General features: G+C 41.0%; 1 protein-coding gene across 1 annotated transcript in view; it reads left to right on the plus strand.

Annotated features, from left to right (window-relative positions):
* The window catches only part of LOC121959634 (membrane-associated guanylate kinase, WW and PDZ domain-containing protein 3), a 181,818-nt gene that overhangs the window by 129,889 nt on the left and 30,843 nt on the right, over positions 1-21,086 (plus strand). The window contains 4 exon segments of the mRNA XM_042509055.1: positions 4,173-4,292; positions 11,973-12,179; positions 16,569-16,737; positions 19,762-19,841. Coding sequence (XP_042364989.1) covers positions 4,173-4,292; positions 11,973-12,179; positions 16,569-16,737; positions 19,762-19,841 — 576 coding nt within the window.

The following is a 21,086-nucleotide window of genomic DNA, read 5'->3' on the forward strand; positions in this document are numbered from 1 at the left end:
AGTCAGAGGCGGTAAAAACCTGTGACTACTGCACAGTCATTTGAGTTGGGTGTGAATGCCGATTATAACCTCTCGCATTACGTTAAAAAGCCAGGTGTTAGCAGTTTCTTTGACTTACTTCTCATCATTGTGAGGTTGCTGGGCAACCAGCGGAAACTCTGGATTGCTTTAAAGGTGCTAGTAGTCAGGTTTTTTTCTTGTTTCCTGTCTTAATGCTAAGCCAAGCACACCAGCTGCTGACTGTAGCCTCATATTTATTTACTTAGACATGAGTGTGGTATTAATTCTTTGATCTTACTCTTGGAAAGAAAACGATTGAGTGTATTCCCAAAAATCTTGAAATATTCCTCACACTGTAACACACACTGCACAATGCAAAAACATCCCCTGCTGTATTAACCAACACTGTGTTTAACTTTGTATTCTGACAGAAAGTCTTTGTTTTATTTGATGAAGCCTCTCTATATTCACACCCCTCTCTTGTCTGGTTTAATTAAGTGCAGTGTTTTCAGCTGCACCTTTTTTCGACATACACTGAGCATTTTGTTTGAACCACCAGTCTCCAACGGTTTATTTGAAGCCATATCCAAATTGTAACGCCTGTTCTGAAAAAAGGAAAGTACGACAGGATGATACAAAGTCCTGCTATAAAGGATTTGCTGCTTTTAGGCGGATGTACCCTCAAAGCTCAGGAAGCCCTCATTATATTGTCAGCGACTGATCCCCAATAGGGGTCTTATGGTATACTGTACAACGGTGTGACATCCAGGATGATGGCTCGGGGAGATGCTTGGCAGGTACATAACTGTGGCTCAAGTAATTGGGCTACAGGGGACATTTTTAGTGACCAAAGCCAGTGCGGGCAGGCAAACAAGTTAGTAATGAGAAGCAGCAGAGGCTGGCATTCTCACACACGATGCAATGTCAACTGCTTTTGGTAACACAAAGTGTGGTATCAAGGCGCACTGTGGAAGGAAGCTCCTCTGATGTATTTTTTCTTTTTTAAACTGCTTTTACTCCCCTGCTCGGGTGCAGAGGAGCTGTCACAGTCCAATTAGCGAGAAAATATAAGAGCGGAAAAACAAAAGGGAATGGCAACATAAAGTTACTTAATAGGCCATTGGGCCACCGCAATCTGTACAGCGGCTTCACAGCTAATTGGTGCAGACTCCACAAGTGTCAAGAAATCTGCTTTAGAAGATGCAACAACATGTTTCAATGAGATGCTGTACTAAGTGTACCAGAATGGGCTATTTAAGGTTTCAGTGCAACATATGTATACTGTCACCAAACAGATTAGCAAATTCCCTTAATGTATAATCAATACAAAACACAGCTGGTGTTTGTTGCCATGCAGGTACACTGAGGGTCAGATTACTTAAATTTGTGAAGAAGTGTTCAGTCATTAAACTCTGATTCTGTTGCGGAGGAGTCTGACTCATCTCACAGGAAAATATTCCTGGCTTCAGTTGATAATTTTTTTTCTGTGTAGAGTTTGCGTCTCCTCTCCCTGCTGCTGTAGGGCTCCTCGGTGTGCTTTGATTTTCTCCGACACTGACGTCAAGTTGATTTGAAGTTTTAGATTGCCTGTTTTTTGTTGTTTTTTTTCTGAGCATAAAATGAGTATTTATGTTAGCTCATGCAAGCGGCTGGTAGTTTGCGCGGGTGTATCTCAGCCTTCTACGGAGCTAGAACAGTGACAGCAATTGTTGGCATCAAACATAAAATTTGGCATTGAAAAAGGAAAAATTAGCACTGAGAAAAGTCCACTGAAACAAACTATTAAGAATTATTTTATTTTGGGTACTTTTTTTAGAATTCTGATCTGTTTTTCAATGGCAGTCCTCTTATGTTTTTTTGTCATGTCGCTCTGACGGTTTGTGTGTTCAAAGGAGTCGTTTTCTCTTTAGCATGCAGACTCTGTGTAAATCACATTGTGCTTGCCCCTCCACACCAAAAAACGAATCAGTAATAAATTGAAAGGAATTTTCCGTCCACGTCACAATGTATTTGATGGCGTCACAAACTACCACCATTAGCTAACTAATTATTCATTTATTTATTTTATTTTATTTAAAAGGGACTATGTACAGTTTGAAACATACATGTTGCCATTTGAGCCACCGTACCAGATTATAGCTTGGAGCTATTTTGCACCTGCAGTCCCTCGGCAGGTCAGAGCAAAGACACAGCACAATGACATGATAATTTAAAGTTGTACAAGACGAAGAGAAGAAGAAAAGACACACATATCAGAATGCAAAACATGCAACAAAAAACACCCTACTGTTATTGTTCCAGCTCCATAGTTTCCTCCAATTCTCTCCCAAATGTCCTACCAACGACCCTGAAAAGGATTCACCAGGCCCAGTGAATGAATGAATCTGCCCCATAACCATGGGCGACAGTAAATTAAGGTGACAGAGATTGCCATGGAATGTAGCACTGATGATTGGTTCACACTGTGCGCTTTGTTCAGCCTCCCATGCAATAAATAACTGTGCTGTCCTGCCTCCCATCCAGCTGAGGTTATTTCTATGGGCTTTACAAGTTTGGTGACACGCCACCTAATTAGCCTTGAGTGCAATAGTAGCGCGGTCCTGCTTATTTATTCATGGAATATGGTTTACATAATCCTCATGCTAATGTAATCATTTGGTGTCCATTTGTGCCTTGTGGATATTCATCCTGGAAGGAAAAAAATACTCCCATCAGTATTGAAATAGACTGAGGCTTCACCACAGGAGCAAAATCTGCACTCGGAGTGGCCTCGTGTCATTTGCATTGACGCTTCCCACTGTGGGACTGAGTGAACCTAAACCACTCCGGGAGGTTACACAACCCATTGCCTCCATCATATTTCAAATCCCCAATTTACTCGGCTGCTTTCTTCATTTCAGCTGTAGCCACTACATACATCAAGAACCTCCCAATAATAACTTGTTAGCAGAAGCTGCAGTTGCTCATCGAGGATTAAATGAATTATGCCACAGGCCCTCATCAATTATCCATCTTTCGCAGGATGGCACAAAGGTCTTTTTGGGGTTTTTTGTTCCAAAATGAGATATTCAGCCTTTCGAGAAATGTGCTGCAGTCTTGTTCAGAGATAGAGCACAAAAACACTGTTACGGGCAGTGAAATAAAATAAACTAAATAAAACTATTTATGTACTGCAGCCACTTGTATACACATCTTGATGCTACACTGAGACAGGAAGAGAGAGTTTAATTAAAAAAGAGGACTGAATGTCCTTTTCTTTAGTTGTGTGGAAACCATGAATTTACCTGTGAGAGTTCTTAGAGCTCTTTTGAAAAAATACCTTGCATGATGTAACATAGTTAACCAAAAGCACTTATGCCTCTTTTCAAAAACATGTAATCTTTATGCTTTTCATGGCTCGACACCGGGAATAGCTGTGGCCCAAAGGCATTTTGTTTCCAAGTTATCCGTCCATCCACCTGTCCAAATATTGTCTACGTGATATCTTAAGAACACCTTGAGGGAATTTCTTCAAATTTGGCACAAACGTCACTAGACTCAGTAATAAACGGATCAGAATTTAGTGGTCAAAGGTCATACTTCAAGGTCACTATGACCTTGTCCATCTCATTCTTGTGAATGCATTATCTCAATAAGGCAATGAAAGAATTTTTCAAATTTGGCACCAACATCCCTTCTCAAGGGAGAACTGATTAGATTTTAGTGATCACAGTTCGAATGTCAAGGTCTCTGTGACCTAATTTGTCTCATTTTCAAGAGCTTGACATCTCAAGAATTCCTCAAGGAAATTTCTTCAAATTTGGTGCAAACATCCAATTGGATTCAAGGATGAATTTTTTTTAAATTTAGTGGTCACAGGTCAAGATCTCTGTAATCTCGTCCACATCATTCTCATGAATACGATATCTCAAGGATGCCTGGAGGGAATTTCTACAAACGTGGCACAAACTTCAGGATGAACTGATCAGAACTTTGTAGTCACCAGTCAGACGTCAAGGCCACTGAGACCTTGCAACATTCATAGCCTATTTGAAGCATTTTCTACTGTCATAGCTACATATAAGTGTGGACAGACATGGATCTAAACTGTAACCTCACTGGTTGGCGAAGGCATCCAACCTTAAGGCGCTAAATCTAGTCTCCTCTTTTTCTTCTCTTTTTTTTGTCTCCAGGCACCACACGGCTTCCTCGCGACGGGGAGGTTCCCGGTGTGGACTACAACTTCATCAGTGTAGGAGACTTCAGGATCCTGGAGGAGAGTGGACTTCTCCTGGAGAGTGGGACCTATGACGGTAGGTGTCAACTCAGTGTTAAGAATATGAGTTACCTTCATATGTGTGTGTGGCTGCATGCATTTCTGTGCACGATTCACATCGACAGCTCTGTATAATGGAGTGAGTGTAAGCTCGATATTCACAGCCAGTGTGACTTACAGCCTGCCTTAGTAAAATGTGACAAGCGGGACAAAATGTATTGATCAGTGAAACATGATTAAAGACTTGTTGGAAGTGACAGTCAGATTAGCAGCGATACTTGCAGCCCTTCAGATGAACTCCAGTATTCTGTTTCTCCACACTGTGTGGAGACACAACGGGCCACTGAGAGATGAAGAAGGCAGAGTTTATATTAAATCTACATGAAAATACCGTCGAAATCAGGACAATGCTGTAACTTTTTTTGTCAGCAGGGATTAAAATAAACCTTACATTTACCAAAGAGTAAATGTTTTGAAGGTCAGCTTTTAAGGACCAGAAATAACCAGCAGATAATGACAGATGTTGTATGCAGGTGCAGATTAGGCACTCTGCTTGTTGTGCTCAAACGCCAAAAAATACATTTGAAAAACTCAACAGCAATGTCTTTTTTCAGTAATTATAACCCGGTTACTCAACATAATAACCAGACCTTGTTGTGAGCAATTGCATGTAGGAACTATTTGCTTTTGACCGGACTACACAGGCCAACTGTATCATAGTGCAGAAGGAAAAGTGAATCTACTGCTAGCTCACCTAGCACCACCGAGCTAGCTAACGTTACAGCTCAGCTGAGGAGGACACCATTATTGTTCATCTCTCATGCTGTCACAAGCATGAGCTTCTCGTCCATGAATAGTTGCTCGTTTCCTTTTGCAGTGTAATACAGTTGGCAGGTAAAGCTCCTTTGGAAGAAAAAAGTTCCTACGTGAAACTGCTCTAAACAAGCTCTGTGGATTATTTGACTAACTGGCTCATGATTTCTAGATGGAGACATCGCTGCTGAGGTTTTCAGATGCACTGTTTTGGTGTTTTTAAACACCACAAGCCGAGTGCCATCTAGTTCTATTATATTGAATAGAAGGCTGACATCTCTACAGCTGATATCACCAACACTCGACAACTCACACCAAGACAATCTATGCTGATAAATAGCACTACAGGTAAGAGGTAAAATATGTTCTTTCGGTTTTGGGGTGAACTGTCCCTTTAAGTCTCTTGAAATTCTCTAGTGTGCTGCAAATAGGGAGCAAAAATCCAATAACGTTGCAAATTTTCCTCTACATTGTAAATTCTAGTAAACCATTAGCACAGACAAATCTCACAAGTTGCCTTCCAAAATTTGGGAGTGTTTGCCCTATAAGTGATTTCAGTACACATGCACATTTATGGTGCGTGTCTTTGACTTTGCAATATGCATGTGTGTAGTTTAAGGTTTTCTTTGTGCACATCCATGTGTGTAATGCAATCTTAATTCATTTTTTAATCAATGCAGAGAATGTACTTCCCTCTGTGACTGAATATGTCTATGGCGACATGTCTTTGTCCATTCTTGTACAGTAGATATTCATACAATAGGATGTGAGCATGCAGGCAGCTTTAGCACCTGATAGTGACCTCATGTAAACCTGTCAAATAAACCAGCCTCCTCATTTTTCCTCCTTCTCTACTCTCACAATGAGCTTTGGCTCATCACAGGCATCCAAAACTTGAATTTTTCAGAGCTATTTCAAGCACCCCCCTCCTCTCCACTCCTTAAAAACCGCTTTTATAAATGTTCATTTGAACTGCACCTGTCTGCAGTAAACATGTCAGTGGCAACTGCTATTTTGCAACAAGTAGACAAGCCCAGTCATGTTCTTTTCAGTGAGACGTTTATGCAAGGAGGAGGGATATTTCAGCTTTGAGAACAGCTGAATGGCCAAGTATTTACCATTTCTAACATCTCACACTACAATGGAGCATTAGCACTTGCCCTGCATAGAAAGGTCTTGGAAAGTCAGACGGTCGCAGTGTATTTGTGTCATGAGGGGATTGGAGCGGAGGATTTCTCTCACATTGCGCAATGATTATAGCAATAACATGATAATCTTCCTCTCTCTTTAAGCTCATTCTTTCTTACCACAAATCCGCGCTGCTGTGAAATGGGAGGGGATTTTTCTAAATGCTTGAGAGGCAACCTCTGGTTGCGTGAATGGACCTTCTCCGCGCCATTTTTCTCGCCCCTATTCAGCTGCGTCTCGTGCTTCCTATAGGGTGGAGAATTAAAAGATAAAGTCAAATCCACATCCAGTGAGCAAGCGCCTTAAGTCTGAGAGTAGCTTCCTCTGGGTGTGCACAAGTGTGTCTCTGCCTCAGTGTATTTGTCGAAGTGCATATTCTAACGTGTGACGGGCCTGTTGAAGCAGGATCCTCCAACCGTCTTTGATCCCCTTGATAAGGTGTCAGTCCCCCTTCCCACCCCTCATCCGTGTAGCACAGTGGCAGCGGTGACATAAAACACGCACACAGAGATGCAGGTACACACACACACTTCCTCGCGCACAGAATAAATCCCATCCTTCCTTGTGTCGGGATAGATCATCTAAGAATTGTAAGATCAGTTTTCAGGAGCTGCCAAGTCGCCCACGAGCTGTCCTTCATCTTTGAGCTGGAGCCAGGCAGGATTTACACCTTTATAAAGAGGTTGACCGTGGGTAGAGAGGGAGAAACGGAGAGCAAACTGAGGAAGAGCATATAACAGAGAGCGAGAGAGTTGATATGGAGACGTGCTGAGCCCCTCAGCTCCCAGTGGAAAAACCCCCTTTGCAGTGGAAGCATGGCTGCCTTGGCTGCGTGCAGATGTGTGGATTAGCTTCTCAAAAGTTGGATGGTTTGAGCGTACTATCCCTGACAGAGAAGTGAACACTCTGATAGCGACAGCCCCCCCTCTCCTCTTCCTCTCTCCCTCTAAAACCCAGTCAGCACAAGAGTTGCATGGCTACTGTGGCAGGGTGTTGATCTCTGAGCGGCACAGTGAACTCAAAGAGGAGCTTGCAGTAATTGGATCGAGGAATGGGATTTACTCCATTTGGTTGAAGTGCAGCCTTTCTTTTTCTTTGAAAAGAGGGAAAATAAACAAGGTCAGGTGTTCTCTTGCGCAGGTCGCACGGCTTGCACGTCTCCCGTTAAGAGCTTATGAATTACCCGCAGTTCCTAAGCGAACAGCTCCTGAGTTGTACTCAAGGTACTGAGCTAATGGGATTCTTAGCTAATCATAATGTTCTCACTAATAGTCCCAAATGACTTGCCTGAATGCTCGTTATGTTAATGGTTCATGTATAACGTCTTTTCTCTACCTAGAAATATTTTATGGGAGTCGTTTAATGCTTTGTACACATCATTTCAACTTAAACACCCTCTGCTCGACTCTCATCAGTCACCCTGCCATACATGAGCATGCAAATCTCTCAGAACAGGAGGGTCAGGCTCATTTTAGGTAATGGGCCACATACAGACTTTGACTTCAGCTGGGCGGATCAGTAACCATGGCATTATAATCTATAAATAACAAAACCTCCAAATGTAACCCTTTCTTTCTGGGAATGTTTGTTATTTATGCAGCAAAACGGGAAGGGGATGTCAAATATTTTTTAAGGAAATGGGGAAAAACTTATTTTTCTTAATTTGGCTTAGAAGAGAGAGACATATAAAGTTAAATGGTTGTATTTTGTTTTATTTAAATACCATCTGAACCTCAAAGTCCATCAGCAGATTTGAAAAGCATGTTATCCTTAAAAATCAGCAAAATAACCCCATTTATCATGTCCAGAAACTCTTAAATCACAAATTATCGTCAGATTTTTACATTTCTGTTGTCCCCTGAATGGACAAAAGTTTTAGCTGTGCTTTAGCGATAGGGTTCCACCAACAGTGTTTTAAGATAAAGGTCTGATACAGATTATTTTGTACTGAATCTGATGATTGGTAATATTTTGCACAATGTGCAATATCTTTGAATATAACAACAGTATTCTGGTCAGGGTGGAAAAAGCCTCTAAAGCAACATTTTATATGACTCCTCACTGTTTAACTTGCTCCTGAAACCTGTCACCTCTCAGCCAGAAAGTGCATCAATATTAGATGTACAATCATCCAGCGGGTTGGGTTGGCCCCTTTGGTGGGCCAGTTCTGGCCCCTGGGCCACATGTTTGACACCCCTGCCTTACATCCTCTCAAGAAAGGCTGATCAGAGGTCAGGACACATCTCGCATGCACACTAGCCAGGGTGAGACTGTTTCTGTGGGTCCAGGCTGCTCTGTGATTGGTAGGGTACATGCTGGCTGCTCCATGTAGGTCCGGAGGGTCCCAGGTTGCCTGCCAAGCAGACACATCAGCCATCTGCGCCAGGCGCCCAGAGCAAGTCTTTCTGGGCTCTCTGTCCCTCCTCAGTCTCGGCGCCTCTGAGGTTCAGGTTGGGTCACTCTCTCAGAGCAGAGCAACAGGATGAGAACTGAATAGTCCGGTGCAGTGAAGTGCAAGAGTTGAGGGAGAGCTGCCAGGAAAATAAAAATTCTGCACATAGAGGTTTTTTTTTCTGGTAAATGACATTTCTAATCTGCTACCAGGGAATGCTAAATTCTGCCAAATGGAGATCCACGTCAAATCTGTTGTTTTGGGATCCCCATTGTGATAATGAGTCGGATTTTAACGAGGAAGGAAAACAGACCTGGAGATTAAATTGAATGGGAGTGCAGAGCTCATGCATTAGTAGCAATGTGTGGTACCCTGGGTGCTTGGTTGTGTGGCTCCGTGTCTGTGTCGCTGTCTGCTTGGGATCTTGCCGTGATGCAAGTGTGCTCATGACCTTGTGCAGCTTATGCATAGTGCCCTTGACAACAGGAGTCTTTTCATTACTGGCAGCTGATTCCATCACCATGAAATTGCTCGCACGCACTTTGAAAGAGGAGGCTCACTCTTCCCGGCTCATCAACCCCCGTGACATGAGGATCACAAGTAACGTCGGACAAGCTCCCCTGCTCATCAGCTTATGAGGCTTCCCTCCATTTATACTGGCAAATGGTGCCACAAATCTTCACTGACGTGCTGCTTTCACACACCTCTATATCTGCGACACACATTTATCAGGGGCCAAGAGACATGTTTGTAAGTAATTAATCACAGACGTGGCGTCTGGCTGATGAATGTCAGCATGCGGCAGGAGACAGGCGGGGATTAGCCGGCAGACCCAATCTCTCCTTGCTATCGTTGTGCCACCCCTGTTAATGAAGCCATCTTTGACAAATGCGGATGAGTGTCGCTTAGTAAACACAGAGTCGAGCGACAAAGGGGGAGGGGCGGGCTTTCATCCATCCTCCTTCTCCTCCTCAACCTTCCCACTGCTTTGAGGAAGATGAGCATAGCTGCATTAACCCAGTTTGCTGTGTATTGTAGTTGGCACGCCTGAGGAGAAGAGGCCACACTTGCAATGGGCTCACTTATCAAAAAAGCTGTTGTGGTGTAACTGTATCGTGCTGTAAAGCTGCTGGAATGACTGTGATGTGTTCCTCAGAGCCCTCTGTTCTTCCTGGCATGCATGCTGTTGTTTGCTCCCCCTCTTTGTACTGAGCTATAAAAAGATCTGCAGTTGATAAATATTGCTTTTACATTACAGCATTTGTGATGTCTGCATGTTCATGCTTTAACTACATCAAAGGTTCATAATATCATGGTCCAACTGAAAATAAGATGGCGTTATGGAGGGTAATTAAATAGCTGAAAATCCCCTTTTCCCAGCGGTATCTCCGTATTCTTTAATTAATCTAATTATAAATCCTGATTTAGCTGAGTAGGCTCAATCTGATGATCACTTATTGTAAGAGCCGAGTAAATATTTGACCTAACAAATGGCTTGCCAAAATATTAATTTGATATTGTTGCATAAACACGTCTGACAGAGCAGCATTTAGCAAACAAATACTCATAATAAATGGTGGGGATATAAATTAGCATGCACATTATTTATAATCCTAATGGAGGTTGAATAATTACTTATTCTACGCCTAAATTGAGTTCCACATACTGCTCACCAGCCATACATAGATGGATCACCCCATGAGCTAAATGAGCAAATAATTTAACAAAGTTTTGCACTCTCTCCCCTCTCTTTACGGAGCGCAGTTATCCCACTGAATATTTATAATCCGTAACACAAGGTTTTTCTTCATTACGGGAAAAAAAAGAGGCAAGCTGAGAGATAGATAATTGCTGTATTCAATGATCAGTGTAATTAGTTGCTGGCAAATTCCAAGAGAAGTGATTTTAATGTTACATGAGTCATGACAGCCCTGCGGTGCAGTTATCGAGGGAAAACAAAGCGGGGGGTTAAGAGACGTGAAAAATCATGCAGAGGAAGCAGACCTCTGAAACTTGTAAATAGTCAACCTTGAGTGCTGGTGTGTGACATTTGGAGAATTAAATTTTTAACCTGATTTAATCAGATGGAGTCATGTACGGCATGGTGGATGATCTCTCTGCCTGAGTCTTCTTCCTTCACATGAAATCCATGAATATTGTACAGTTTATGGTACACTACTGTATTTTTTATGCCTCTATGATGGAGACAGCCCAATGGCCAGAGGTATTGTGTTTTTAGGTTGTCATATGTAAGTCCATACTATTCTCATGAACAAGATATCTCATGAACACCTTGAGGGAATTTCTTCAAATTTGGCACAAACCTCCACTTGTACTCAGTGATAAACTGATTAGATTTTGGTGGTCAAAGGTCGAGATCCCTGTGACTGGAGGCATGATGTTTTTGGGTTGTTTTACGTGTGTCATTCCCATTATTGTGAACACGATATCTCAAGAACACCTTCAGGAAATTTCTTCAAATTTGGCACAAACCTCCTCTTGTATTCTCCAATAAAGTGATTAGAATTTGGTGGTTCAAGGCCACTATGACTTCATCTGTCTTATTTTTGTGAAAGTGCCTTTTAGAAACCTTTGCAAACTTGACATTTACTTCACTTGGACTCAGTGATGAACTGATTAGATTTTGTAGGTCATAGGTCAAAGGCCGCAGTCATTGTGATCTTGCATCCTTCTCATTTTTGTGGACACAATATTTCAATAACACTTGAATGAATTCCTACAGATTTGGCACAAACATTAACTTGGACGTAAGAATGAACTGATTAGTATTTGGTGGTCAAAGGGCAAGGTTGCTGTGACCTTGCAGCCCTCTCATTCTCCGTGCGATATCTCAAGACGGCCTTGTGGGAGTTTCCTTAAGTTTGTCACAAATTACCATTTAGACTCCTAAAATTTTGTTGGTTGAAGGTCAAGGGTTACTGTGACCTCCCATGACATTTTTTTAACCATAACTCATGCATTTATGCCCTTATTATCATAACATTTTACACAAATGTCTAATAAGATACTCAAAGTCAAAATCTCAGGAACAGAAAGGAAGAGATTTAGCCAGATGCTAAATTTATCTTGGGTGCCGACCTTGAAACTGTGCTGATTGTATAAATCTTCTGTGCTGCATTCATATTATCACAAACATGGATGTAAACTGTAAGTGCAACTTGTCAGGTTTGCAGAGTTATACAACCACGAGGCAGTAATTCTAGCTGCTTTGGTGTTGCACTCTAGCTGCCTTTTCTGTGGCTCCTTCTGTTTGTTGTTGTATTATTCTAAGACTTAGCCTCCTTCCATCCTTTTCTCTTTTAGGTAACTACTATGGGACTCCGAAGCCTCCAGCGGAGCCCAACCTGGTGCAGCCTGACCTGGTGGACCAAGTTCTGTTTGATGAAGACTACGGCGGCGAGGTCCCCAGGAAACGCACCACCTCTGTCAGTAAGATGGACAGGAAGGACAGCGCAGTCCCTGAGGAGGAAGATGATGATGAGAGGCCACCGCTGGTCAATGGATTGCCCGGTCAGTAAATGTCAGAGCACAAAATGTCATGTTAAGTAGCAGAGATTCTGCCGGTTGTGGAACTGCCACATTAGGTCGCTCTCTCATGTGAGACATAAAGACTTTGGCTTGTTGCAGATTGTATACCGTTTGATGGGCCCAGTGGGTATTTAAGGACTCTACAGTACAAGCATTTCTCAATCTGTCACATAAAACGGCATTAAAGGATCCTTTTACTACATCCTCCAGAGCAGTCTGGTTGTCCCACGTGTCACTCAGTGTTTTCCAACCCAGATCAGATTGTATTTAGACTAATTTCCTAATTAGATTCCAGGGGAAGATAATTAGTTACACAGGAAGATGTAACTACAGGTGCAAACTCTTAAAAAATATATTTTTGGTGTGTGTTTAAGAACATGAGACTGAAATGTTTTGACCTGCAAGGACTGTTCAACCAAATTACAAAATTACTACTACATACTACTACATACTACATACTGAAACATAACACTGATATCTAGCAATGCAGATAGTTTTTAAATATATGTCTGTGTCTGATATTTCTGACACCACTGCAATAATAAAACCAGATTAATGTGCTGCAATAGTGGAATCTCTAACTTTGGTAAAGTGCGATACCTTGAAAAATGTCGATATTCAATATTCAATTTTCTATATTACAGGCAAAACTTGACATTGCATACAATTTAAAAAATGTATTCTTAAATATATATGAAAAAGGTTATAACATTGCAATGAAAACTTTTCTTCTCTTGGTTAGGAGCAGAGGACAGCAGAATGACTTCAGTAGACATTAAAAGTAAGAGAGAGCAGAAAAAAGTGATGCTGGTGCCGTATATTTTGACCACATTACAACAGAGGTGTGTAGATTTTGTGTTGTTTTGGGCCTGATCTGAAACAAAACCATGAAAAAAACTATCTGAAGCCAATGTCTATAAATGAGTTTCCCAAACAAAGAAAGGGACCCGAGGACAGCCAGAACTAATCCAGATGCAGTTGACCTAAACAGACCTAAAATAGACAGAGGACAATGGCTCTGACTCGTTTTTCAATTTTGCAATTTGGATATTAGATCCACTCATGTTTTAGACATATTGGCACTGAGACCTGCGGCAATAGAACAAGACCCTCCATGACCGAAGTGGATTGAATATAATTAGGCTCCGGCCCGATATGTGTCCCCAGGTCGTCTCTCGGTTAATAGGAACCAGGCTTCACATAAAGACCTCTCGCTTTAAAAAACTCCAAAAACTTAACATCAGCAGAAACAGTGCTCCCTTTATTTCTGGATTAAACTTAAACTTAAATGATTAGTTGATTTATTTTGCAACATAAAATTAATTAATTAACAGTTTTTGATAATCAGTTACCCACTTTTCATTTTTAAAGCAAAAACATAATTTGATGGGTCCATTTTTTAAGGCTTTGAAACCTGGATCGACATTAGTTTTCTTGTGCTCTGTTCAGACACCTTTCACAAGCTATTTAACCCTTTGAAACATGGCTTATACAACCATTTATATATATGTATACAGCATTTACATCCCGTGAACAGTCAGAATGGTATACTCATATACCTGCGTGTACCCTCCATTACACCACTACATTACACCACTACATATACAGAACCTTTAAATGTGAGGACTTTATGCTTTTCTTGCTTATATTATGGAAAAGTCTACTAATGTAAAAGGCATCTTTGACTCTCAAAACTTCTGATGGACATTGTTTTTGCTTTACTGTTATTTTACAGACTAAATGATGAATGGAATAATCAGGAAAATAGTCAACAGATTAGACAATAATCGCATCTCCTCTGTGGATAATCCACAGGCCCGACTGTCAACAGTTATATCTTGAAACCTGAGTAAATAAAACCAAAATCATATCCCCATGTCTAGATATCACAAAAGCTAAGTGAGAAAAAAAATGTTTTTTGGTAATTTGGGTAAACAAGCCATTTAATACTGATCTGCTGCTAAGCCCTATTAAGTGACTAAATGCGTCTGACATGCTGTCTCCAACATTACATTATTCACACACATTTTTAAATGCGCTGTGGCTACACGGTTGGCAGAGCCGTTACTGTTACCTTCTAATACCGCAGGTCACCTTGAGAAAGTCTCATCCAGAGAGCAGGACACTGTGAGTGCGATCAATCAGGACAACTCCTCGGCTCTCGGAGGAACAAATCTGTCCTTAATGCTCAGAGCAGCCAACAGAAATAGGTTACATACTGTGCACCATACCTGGGATTTTACAGCGGAGAGAATTGGGGTTAACACTGAGGCAAGTCCGGGCTGAAAATGGTATTTTTCTTTACAGAATGAAACATTGTTTTGACAGTCACGGCTCAAACTCTGCTTGCTCAGCTGTACAAAGGATTCACCGAAATCCAAAGTCTGTTTACCCAACTGCTCTGTCATATTGAAATCAAACACAAAACGGTGCCCAGACATCCAGGAGTTCTTTTTATGGAAAGAAACCAGTCACAAATGACTGCTCTGCTACAGCCCGCAGCTGTGGCGGGGAGGTCTCAGACCGGCCATAGATGGGCAGAGTTATGGTCGAATGAAAAAAGAGCTTAATGGAAAATATGAGCTTTCCCTCCATCTTTGCTTGGACTCTCCTTATCACACTCACCCTCTCCACTGCAGTCCCTCTATACAGAGTTCCTACGGTCATGAAAAACCTGGAAAAGTCATGGAATTTGCAGTCACGTTTTCCAGGCCCTGTAAAGTTGTGGAACTAGTAAAAATTATGGAAATGTGCTGTGGAAAATAAATTCAACTGCATTAATGTAACATAACAGTTAATATATTTTCTGTAGTTGATGACGTAACATAGCTCTAGTATGTGTTGTTGTGTGACAATGTTTTGGTTATGTTATGTTTTTGTTTATTTGTTCATCATGAAAGTTCTCCCCATGTTTCAGCTCTCCCTTCATGTATGCCCACTAGGCACATCAAATGATTTTTTTAAGAAATGTTGGCTGTAAAGGAGGTGTATTAACCTTTAAATTGCTGTATTTTGCATTTGTTTTACCACCAGTTTTTTAAAGTATGCATGTTTTCTTTTTAAAAATGCTGGTGATTTTGTCTTCTTTTTCAGAATTTGACGTTTTTTATTGAAAACTTTAAAATTTTAGGAGTTTTTTTTTTTTTTTGAAGAAAACAGGTTGGAGGCACGTTTCCATAAAAAGTTTTTGGTAATTTTTTTTCTTTTCTTGTTTAAATTTTTGTCATTTTTGTTTTCTTTCCGGTGTTTATTGAGGAAACTTCACATTTTTGGCACTTTTTTATGTTTTGGGTTATTTTTATTATTTTAATTTTTATGGTTGCTTGGTTTTTCAATTTTTCGACAGCCCTTGAACACATCAGATGGGTTGCTTAAATTATGTTTGAAAGGAGTTTGAATCTTATATGTTTTAAAAACGCCCAGGCTAGTGGGGCAAGAAAAATAAAATTGGGGTCTTTGAAAACTTATGGGAAAAATTTAGAAATTTTGTCCATGACAATGTGTGGGAGCCCTGTCTATAACCTAACTGACTGGTATCATCAAGTGGGCCTTCTCCCCGCTGTGAACCTGATGACCTCGGCTCAGGCTGCTCCTCCAAATGTTTTCATGCTGCACTCTCTTCTCTTTACTCTGTGTGTTTGTGCTTTTAAATGTGAAGCACAAATGTGTGTTTTTTGATCAGAGAGGCAAAAGATGAAAGTGTTTAAGATGCTGTGAGTAACTGAAATGCTGCTGATTGGCTCCCTGTTTGGATGTTTAGCAATTACATTTTCAATTTTAAAATTCAGGTGGAATTATCTTCAGGAAATACATCCCCCAGAAACATCTTCAGGCATCATGCGCTGTTGTGAGTTAGCTGCACATAAAAAGAAGGGGATGAAAAGCACTTGTGCTTCATCCTTTTTATAACCATCTTCTGAGGGGAGGTATGAAATGCTAAGTGAATTAGAGAAGGCCTTTGTTGTGTGGTTCACGTTCATTGTAGAGCAGCCTCTCATTAATAGGCGTCCACGAGTGCAATGGTACATTGTGTAGGTGAAGAGCAGCTGTGAAGTATTATTGTACAGAAGGCGCCTTTGGCTCAGAAGGCCCTTTCTAATGTGAATCCTTGTTTCTATCATTACAACCCACAGGGAATGTATATATATATTCATACACATGTGCACAAACATTAACACTGTGTGCACATGCAAATGCAAAACAGCCCTTTGGCTAACACACACACACACACACATGCAAATACTGTGAGCGACATCTCTCCACTCCCCTGCAGCAAGCAGCAAACAGGAGGGCAGAGGTGTTACTGCAGGCTAACCATCCACTCTGTCTGCTCCCTGTCTTTCTTTCCTGACGCTGTCTCGCTCTCTGCAGAGCACAAAGAGGGGGCAGACTGGAGGAAAGCGGTGCCCAGCTACACCCAGTCCAGCAGCACCATTGACTTCCGCACATGGAGCTCTCTTCCCCGCGATGACAGCCTGGAGCCGCTGCCTCTTAACTGGGAGATGGCTTACACTGAGACTGGCATGGTCTACTTCATCGAGTAAGTGAAAGACACAACCCACAGGTCATGTGACCATTTAGTGCTGAAATCATTTGAAATCCATCAATATTTTCGTAAATGAATTTATTTTTAGAGATTTATCAAATGAAAGTGTCAGTTTTTTTGTAGGTTCAGGTTGTATCTTCTATTATTATAAATCATTTTTTAAAATGAATTAGAAAAATTTGTTTAAAAAATTAAATAAAAAAAGGATTTAAAAAACAAGCAAGCAAGACGTGACCTGGAAAAGTGCTTAAAAGAGTTTTGCAACATAATTTTAAATATGTAATAATGATATCTACAAATATATATATATTTCCAGCCTTTTCCCCCAAGATATTTTCCCTTGCCTTTTAAAAGTAAATTTCTAAATCTACCAATTTCTTGCAATTTGTGACACACTTATTACTAAGTGGCTCATTGCCTTTCCCCGTGTTTTTGAAAGAAATTGCACTAGTTTGCTCAAGGTTTAAAGGTTTAAATATGTGTGAAAGCCGTCTTAAAGCGCCACCAGAAAAGTTATGTCCCTACAGCTTTCAAAGGGTTGAAAAGTTTCATCTCAAACTTATCGGAAACTGAGATTTAGTGCAAGACAGATAGACATGCTGTACTGATCCTAAATTGGAAAAATGGTATAGCAGAGGGTTATTTAAGCATTGAACTGGAGCAGTAAAAACATATTAATGTACATATCACATTAGAAGATACATATATACAATATCTATAGATTATAAAAAAATAATAATAATAATGGCTGTGTTGCCAAAGCCTGTTAGTTTTCTGCCAAAAACTATTAAAAACGCACCAATGAGCCTCAACATTGCACTGGGTGAAAACTTTCTTTATTTGCATGAACATGTCAGTCCTGCATGCTGCCATAAATACATGTTAGCACAACAAATGTGTACTAATGTGCAGACAAATGCAAAGTACTCCTGTGGAGTGAAGCCTTTTTTATTTTTTATTACAGTATATGTTTGTGAGCTTAAGCTTAAAGGGTAAGTGTTTTGTTTTCCAACCTGTACCCTATTTTTCCATGTTTTTTGTCTAAATGACTAATAGAAACAACCATTTTTGAAACTGGTCCAGTACTGAGTGAGAGTGCTGCAGCTGGCAGTGGTGACACAGGCTGCAATGTAACCACTTGCAGCATTTGTGCACACTCAATTTATGTCCACAACAAGTGTTTATTTTAACATTTTAACATGAGGGGTTTAAGGGGATTGACTTTGTTTTGCAGCCAGCCCTAAGTGGCCATTCAAAGAACTGCCATTTTTGGTGCCTCTGCTTCATTTTTCAGCCTCAGCGCTTGATATTTTTACATGCAGCTTGGCTTATTTCAGCTAAACCTTAATAAGTGATTGTTGCAACAGTGGAAAGACAAAAGAAGATGTTTTCTGCGAGTATAGTATTTATCTCTATAGGGATCCTTTCATTAAAACGTTATACACTTTGAATAATAATCTGAGCCTGTCAGCGGCAAAAGCAAACACTTAAAGTGGACATAAATTGATGGAGCTAACATGGTCCGGGTGTTGTTTTGCTCAGAACTGGTCCAATTTCAAAAATTGTTGCCATTAGTCACTAAGACTCAAAAACATTGGTTGAAAATAACCAAACTTACTCTTTGATATGTCTGTTGTTGAGGGAACCAGTGGGCTTTTGGGCTTTTCATGCAGTTTGGTGACATTAAAAGAAATAAAGAATAAGCAGTGGTTGGCATTGTCTCCACACATGTTTAAATCCACCAACCGGCTGGTGCCCTTTTGTGGGGAGTTTGCATTTTCTCCAACATTATATGTCCAAAGACATAGGTTGACGGTGACTTTAAATTGCTCATAGGTGTGAATGTGAGCAGGAACGGTCTTCTGTCTCTATATGTCAGCCCTATGATGGTCTGGCAAGCTGTCAGGGGTGTAGCCCACTTTTCACCCAGTGTCACCTGGGATAGCCTCCTCGACCCTGAACAGAGTAAATGAAGCTGTAACAGTCAGATGAGGCTGCACTTAAACAAGATATTAGCTTGATCCTGGCTGGATGATGAAGGATGAAATTTAGGGCAACTGACGACTCGAGTGTTGTTACTTATGTAAATCTTGTCCTCTTGCAGCTGCAGTGGGCTCTGTTGCAAGATGTGATGTTAAAAATGAAAGTGTTGTTTGTATAACTGATGTAATACAGCATTTTATTTATTGCTGTCTTCTTTATGCATAATGAAACACACATGAATGTTTCTGTTTATCAAATCAGTGTGTAATCAGCCTTACAGTCAGGGTAGGTTTGATCCTTGGTGTGTAATGATGGGTTTGTGATCTGCACTGAGTGATCGGAAAGTAGCAGCTGAATGACAACATGTTTAAATACATGGGGAGGAAAGATTGAACTGAATAAAACATACACTTACTAATCCTTTTTATGATAACATACTTGCCGATTCTCAGCCCCACACTTGAAACACTCAGATTTATTCCCTTTAACTGCCACTGTGGTTTCTTTACCGTACATAATGATGTGAAGCTCTTACACCGAACCAATCAATACTTTGATTGCAGAACAATCGAGTAAACAAGCCCCTCTCACAGGGCCCGTGTGTGGGTGTACATACGTGCAAGCATGTGTGTGCGTGCAAGCCCATGTGTTTTATTCATATTTGGCTCTAAGCCACTTGTCTCTAAAGATATCAGAAGACCATTGTGATTTTCCTCCTGATTACACACCCCAGTTGTTTAACACATTTGAGGATAAACGAGTTTGTCGTGTTTCACATTCAGAGGGTTTTTTTTTCTCCCCTCTGAAAAAGGCCACCTAACCGTAAACAGGGTAAAGTGACAGCTGAACGTAAACCAATGGATCACATGTTTCATGATTAATCCGGTGACTATTATGCAGGAAAGCATATTACACAGAAGAATACGGTTACCGTTTTTTAGTCGTGGCAAATCCTTTTTGTCGGCTACTTGTGCCTCTGCAGCGGTTTCTCTGCTTCATAGTTGATATTTTCTGGCTGCTCTTTGTGCTCCGCAGTCACAATACCAAGACGACCACGTGGTTGGACCCCCGCTTGGCGAAGAAGGCGAAGCCCCCTGAGAAGTGTGAAGATGGAGGTATGTAGGCTGCACTACTCAGCCGGTGTACTCAAGCATGCAGTCATTCCATTAACTACTGCACATGTTTTTGCACAAGGGCACACCTCTATTGTGCATGACCCACATTACCTGATCCATTTTTTACACGTCTTTACCAATGACCGTATATAAAGATGGACTCCACTTCCTCCTTCTGTACAAAAATCAAGCCAAAATATTCACAATATGCCTGCTGCCATGCTGCACTGGCGAAGTTCTCACCCATCCATCCAATCACAGGCAGCGCCATGGATCGACACACAGCTGACAATCCTAACCTCAGCCCCCGTTTAATAGCATCAAACAACTAGTTATCACCAGGGATGGATTATCAGACAGCGGGCCCCTGGGCACAGATATATAAAAGGTCAACCTAACCTCTCCTACATAGGAGCAAGACACACACACTTAATAACCGCTGAGCTTCGTTTTGTGTGATTGTTTTGCATCTCTTTGTAATCATAATGCATCTTTTTGTGGTTATGTGTCTCTTTGAGGTAATTTAATGTCTTTTGTGTCTCTCTATAGTTGTTGTCTCTTTGAAGTAATGTATTGTCCTATTTGGTCATTTTGGTCTCTTTTGTGGTTGTTTTGTGTCTCTTTGAGGTAACTTAGTACCTTTTCGGTCATTTTCTGTCTCTTTGGGGTAATTTAATGTCTTTTTTGGTCGTTTTGTGTCTGTTTGCAGTTCCTTTGCATTACATCTCATCATCAGCGGCAAATACTGGCTTCAGATAGGGCCATTTACGTTTTTGCATCAGCCACCACAGTTCTCCTACACGCTTGGCACGCCCGAGAAATTTAAATTCTGCAAACCTTGCTCATAGATGCCATTAAATCCTACCCACTGGATCCTAAATCAAATAACCAGCCAGAGTAAATTATGACTGTATGACTTGTCTTTGACTTGACACGTCACCTAAGAGTAACCCTCGGCACATCATGGTCACGTGGCCTAATTTACCTAGAGCTGAGGTCTACTTAAAGGAACTCCAGACATGCCTTTGTATCCCCAGGATGCTAATGTGGGCTTAAGTGCAGGCAGAGACAGAGAGTGGCCACGGCTGAAAGAGTGGGACCCTTGCAGCCGGGTTTTAATGGATTTTTACAGGCGGACAGAAAGCTAGTTGGTGTGTTGCTTCTGAAAAGCTACTCCAAAGCTCTCTCTTGCGTAAAGAGCTCTTTTCTTTCTCCCTTTCTCTTTCTCTCTCTTTTCTCTCCCTC

This window comes from Plectropomus leopardus, chromosome 2, assembly GCF_008729295.1.
Source record: "Plectropomus leopardus isolate mb chromosome 2, YSFRI_Pleo_2.0, whole genome shotgun sequence".
Classification (NCBI taxonomy): Eukaryota; Metazoa; Chordata; class Actinopteri; order Perciformes; family Serranidae; genus Plectropomus; species Plectropomus leopardus.